Raw genomic sequence first — 4,959 nt, forward strand, 5'->3', positions numbered from 1 at the left:
GCAATCAATTCTTTATCAGCTCATAATTTGGAGGAGAGAAGATAGTAGAATCTCCTTTCCATAGTGCTCCTGTCCTTCTGTCCCTTAACTGATGTATTTTACACAAGTGTTTGGCTGTGTGACTTCCTCAGTGGCTACTGGTCTAGAGCATAGGACCTAACTCTAAGCTTCAGCATCCTCTGCCAATGGAGTAAAGAGCAAAAGATACATTCCCCTGGGTTTAGCAGGAGAATATGGCAGCTCTATGGCTTTTCTTAATTTCTACACAATCGTTGGTGCTGGGAATCCTGCCATTTAATCTCTTTAGTCATTCACTGCCAAAATAAAATAAAACAAATCACAATCTATAATAGTAATCAAGCACATCATCTTGAATGCTGACATTTCCATTCCTAGTCCAGGTTCCACAATGTCACAATCATCCAACAAGCCCTAGAAGGAAGCTTTCAAGGTCTTGTGTCTAAACTACAACCTAGTTGCCTACTTAATGCCAGCTGCCTTTAAAACTAGCCCTGCTAATGATCTTTGTGGGTACCAAATGGGAATAACTGAAAGATCTTGACAGCTTCCTTGGCAAAGACTTCAGCAGAAACTATTACCAATCCTCTGGGTGTTTGAGAGGCCAAAGCTCAACCAGATTCTGCAGACTGTGGAAATCTATTTAAATCAGTGGTTTTCAACCTTCCTAATGCAGCAACCCTTTAATACAGTTCCTCATGTTGTGGTGATACTTAACCATAAAATTATTTCCATTGCTACTTCATAATTGTAACTGTGCTACTGTTATGAATCATAATGCAAATATCTGTGTTTTCTGATGGTCCTAGGCAATCCTCCCAAAGGAGTCCCAACCCACAGCTGAGAGATGCTGATTTTTAGTTTTCTTTAGAATCAAGAAAGAATCAAAAAGATGAAGAGTGGTCAGTGAGCCAATGACAGAAGCAAGCATATGTCAACAAATGAAGATTTGTTTGGGAGATGCTGCTATTGCTGTTGGTGAGTATCTAAGGAAACAGACATAAAGGGGAGTTGGAGACAAGAATGAAAGGAATTCTCTCTGCACAGTGTTCATGGACTCTTAGGAAACAGAGCCCAAGTCAAATATGTAAAGAAAATCAGGTTGCTTTTTCAATTACTTATTTAGTAGTTGAATAGAGTGATACTTTCTGATTTCAATAATGTTTTTATTTAGAGTGAATTTAACGAGAAAACAGGGAAAGTTCATGAGAATTGGGTCCTAGAACTACTAAAATGTGCCAAGGATCAGTTCCATAACTCATATTTGGAGCAATTTTGGCTCACATTGGGAACCAAATGGACAATAATACCTAAATTAGAAAGTGTCTAGAAAAATCATAATTCCAGTGTCAGCTTATAGAGTCCACTGAATACCACACTGTATGTGCTATATCCAGAGGAAAGAAACAATGATGTGTTCAGTCTACAAACAGAGGAATCGATACCAACTACACCGAAGTCAGTGTAAACTACATCTTTTCCTCTTTTTTAAGAAGATTAACTTGATTTAGACAACTTATTCTCACTGAAGAGAACTTGTAGTTATAGAGTACTTAAGGTTTAGTATTTCCTATGAAAATTCATAAATGTAACATAATACCATTAAGTTATCCATAGAAAATACTTTCTGCAATTCATCCATATTGGTGGTGTTGGGAAAGAAGGCACTTCTAAAAATGTCTTGCAAGTATACTGTGCACAGTTCTGTTTGTAACCACTTGAAGATTTTCCCCCTTTTCATGATTTCCACACAGCCACTTTGAAGTTAGGATTTGTGTTTGAATTAAACCCATTGAGAATTATTAACCACAAAGCCCCCATCTACAGTACCCATGAATAGAACAGAGACTCTCAGGGACTTAGCCATCCTGAAAACCAAATGTGTTTTTTCTCATTTTTATAGATGAGAGATCAGGATTCTGAGTTTGGTCGCCAAAAACTGTTGTAAAAAATATATAACATTTTTAAACAGATAATAAGGAAAGAAGTAGAAAGAGGCAGAGAAAGATTAAAATCCCCACATTGTCAGCTCTTGAACAGCCAAATATAGTTCATTTAAAAGAACACACTACTGTATATGCTCAAACTTTCTAGCGCTTGGCAATGAAAAGTACAAGTTCATCTTATTTTCACTGAAGTTATCCCAAAAAGGAAAAGCTTACTATATTAGCTAACCCTCTCATTAAGTCAGGTCAATAATAAATTTAGTGTGAACTTAGTCTCAGTTATTTCATTTGTAAATGTCATGTAGAAGACAGTTTGGCCTAACAGAAGCATATTACTAGACATGATAGAAGTTTAACTTCCAACACATTTTCTTTATAAATACTGAGGGCCCCTAAGGAGGCTTGTGCCACTTACATGAATTTATTCAAAGACAGAGATGAGAGGAACATGAAAGAGTGGGTGTGAGTTGGGCATGAAACCTGTGGCTGTGAAATGAATTACATTAAAAAAGCTGTAATAAAGATGGATGGTTGACATCCAGAAAGTTAAAGGTTCAATCTGTAGCCATGTCTGTCTTTAGGTGCATGGATGGCATTCGTGTGGTAGACAGGAACAGTAAGCCACAGAGTGTAAGAGCTTTCAATTTAGGAAGATTTGTTTCTTTAGTATAGTAACCACAGTTGATTTTTATAGAATATTGACATTTATGAATAGATGTTAGTAGACAAACATAACTTCAAAATAATTGGTATTGCTATTTCCCTTTAAAAAAAAACACAATAAAATAAACCATGTGGAGAGCAAGGAATAACAGACCATGATAAATGAAGACCACATGAGAACAGGAAGAACCTAAGTGCTAGAGAGGTCCCCAGATATCCACTGTAGACTACTGGCAATGGTTGAGAGAAACCCTGATCTGACCTAGTCTGGCGATCAGATGGCCAAACACCCTAACTGTCATGCTAGAACTCTCATCCAATAACTGATGGAAGTGGATGCAGAGATCCTCAGCCAGGCCCCAGGTGGAGCTCCAGGTATCCACTTGTTGAGAAAGAGGAGGGACTGTAAGAGCATGAATTGTTGTTGAGACCAAGATTGGAAAAGCACAGGGACAAATAGCCAAACGAATGGAAACACATGAATTATAAACCAAAAGCTGTAGAGCCCCCAACTGCATCAGGCCCTCTGGATAAGTGAGACAATTGAATAGCTAGAACTGTTTTGAAGGCAGCCAGGCAGTGGGACTGTGACCTGTCCTTAGTGCATGAGCTGGCTGTTTGGAACCTTGGGCTTACACGGGGACACTTTGCTTAGCCTGGAAGGAGGGGACTGGACCTGCCTGTCCTGAATCCACCAGGTTGAATTGAATCCCCAGGGGTGCCTTGGCCCTGGAGGAGATGGGAATGAAGGGGAGAGGATGGGGAGAAGTTTGGGGTGGAGGGGGGGGGGGGGAGGACAGGGGAACCCCATGGCTGATATGTAAAATTAAAACACAAATATAATAAATTTAAAAATAGGCTATGTGAAGGACTGGTTAGTATTTGAAAGTCACTTATGTCATCAATTATCAGGACATTTATGCTTATTTTTATAGAAAATATTATTCTCTCATACAATACATCCCAACCATATTTTCCCCTCCCTCCACTCCTCCTAGCTCCCCGTCACCTTCCTTCTCAGACCCACTCCCCTTATGTTCCTCTTCAGAAAAAGAGCAGGCCTCCAAGAGATGGTACCAAAACAAAATATAACAAGATACAATAAGACAAGGTAAAACCTTCTTATTGAGGCTAGACAAGGCAACCCAACAGGAGAAAAGGGATTCCTGTAGTATTTGGAAGAACATGTTACTATTTCACAAAAATTCATTCAACCTACTTCTGCTCCTTACAACTGCATGGGGTGTGACACTATCAACAGAGGTGAGCAGAAATGCAGCTACGTGTCAGGGACAAGAAGTAATGAGACAATGGAGTACTTCAGTGTTTCATTTTAAGTATCATCACTGAGACAACCTATGGTTTCTTTTCAGATGACCATAAGCTCACAACCTGAAATGAACTGATGGAAAGGATGAGTAATGTCACAGAATTCATCCTCCTGGGCTTGACTCAAGACCCAGATCTGCAGAAACTCTTGTTTATTGTGTGCTTAATAATCTATTTGATTACACTGGCAGGTAACATGCTCATCTCAGTCACCATCTTCATCAGTCCAACCCTCGCTACTCCCATGTATTTTTTTCTGTCCTACTTATCCATCATAGATGGTTTCTACTCTTCTTCCATAGCACCCAAAATGATCTATGACTTGATCTCTGAGAAGAGCAGTATATCCTTCATTGGCTGCATGACTCAGCTTTTTGCTGAGCATTTTTTCGCTGGAGCTGAAATCATCTTGCTGGTTTCCATGGCCTATGACCGATATGTAGCCATCTGTAAGCCTTTGCACTACATGACCATCATGAGAAGACCTGTGTGTGTTTCTTTGGTGGTAGCAGCTGGAATTGTGGGATTTGTTCATGGAATGATACAGACTACATTTATAGCCCAGTTGCCCTTCTGTGGCCCCAATACCATTAATCATTTTATATGTGATTTAATACCACTTCTGGAGTTGGCCTGCACTGACACTCACACTCTGGGGCCCATGATTGCTGCCAATAGTGGATCAATGTGTTTACTCATTTTTTGTATGCTGATTGCTTCCTATGTGGTCATCCTTCACTCCCTGAAGAAACACAGTTCAGAAGGGCGTCGCAAAGCCCTGTCTACCTGTATCTCTCATGTCTCTGTTGTTGTCTTATTCTTTGTACCTTGCTCATACTTGTATGTAAGACCAATGACTTCCTTCCCCATTGACAAAATTGTGAGTGTGTTTTACACTCTGGTGACACCTCTATTGAACCCTTTAATCTATACCTTCAGAAATGAGGAGGTCAAGAAGGTTATTAAGAAACTCCTGGGTCAAATAAGGTCAGAAACTAATTAA

The 4,959-nt window shown here is 39.6% G+C and overlaps 1 protein-coding gene across 1 annotated transcript; it reads left to right on the forward strand.

Moving 5' to 3' along the window:
• The first annotated feature begins 4,032 nt into the window (after positions 1 to 4,032).
• On the forward strand, positions 4,033 to 4,959 carry LOC118581827 (olfactory receptor 4C45-like). Its single transcript, XM_036184256.1, has one exon. The coding sequence runs from the start codon at positions 4,033 to 4,035 to the stop codon at positions 4,957 to 4,959; it is 927 nt and encodes a 308-aa protein (XP_036040149.1).

The sequence above is a fragment of the Onychomys torridus genome, chromosome 4, assembly GCF_903995425.1.
Source record: "Onychomys torridus chromosome 4, mOncTor1.1, whole genome shotgun sequence".
Taxonomy (NCBI): Eukaryota; Metazoa; Chordata; class Mammalia; order Rodentia; family Cricetidae; genus Onychomys; species Onychomys torridus.

Bases quoted from the DNA above. Each gene is read 5' to 3' on its own strand.
- LOC118581827 (XM_036184256.1), top strand. From the start codon at position 4,033: ATGGAAAGGATGAGTAATGTCACAGAATTCATCCTCCTGGGCTTGACT.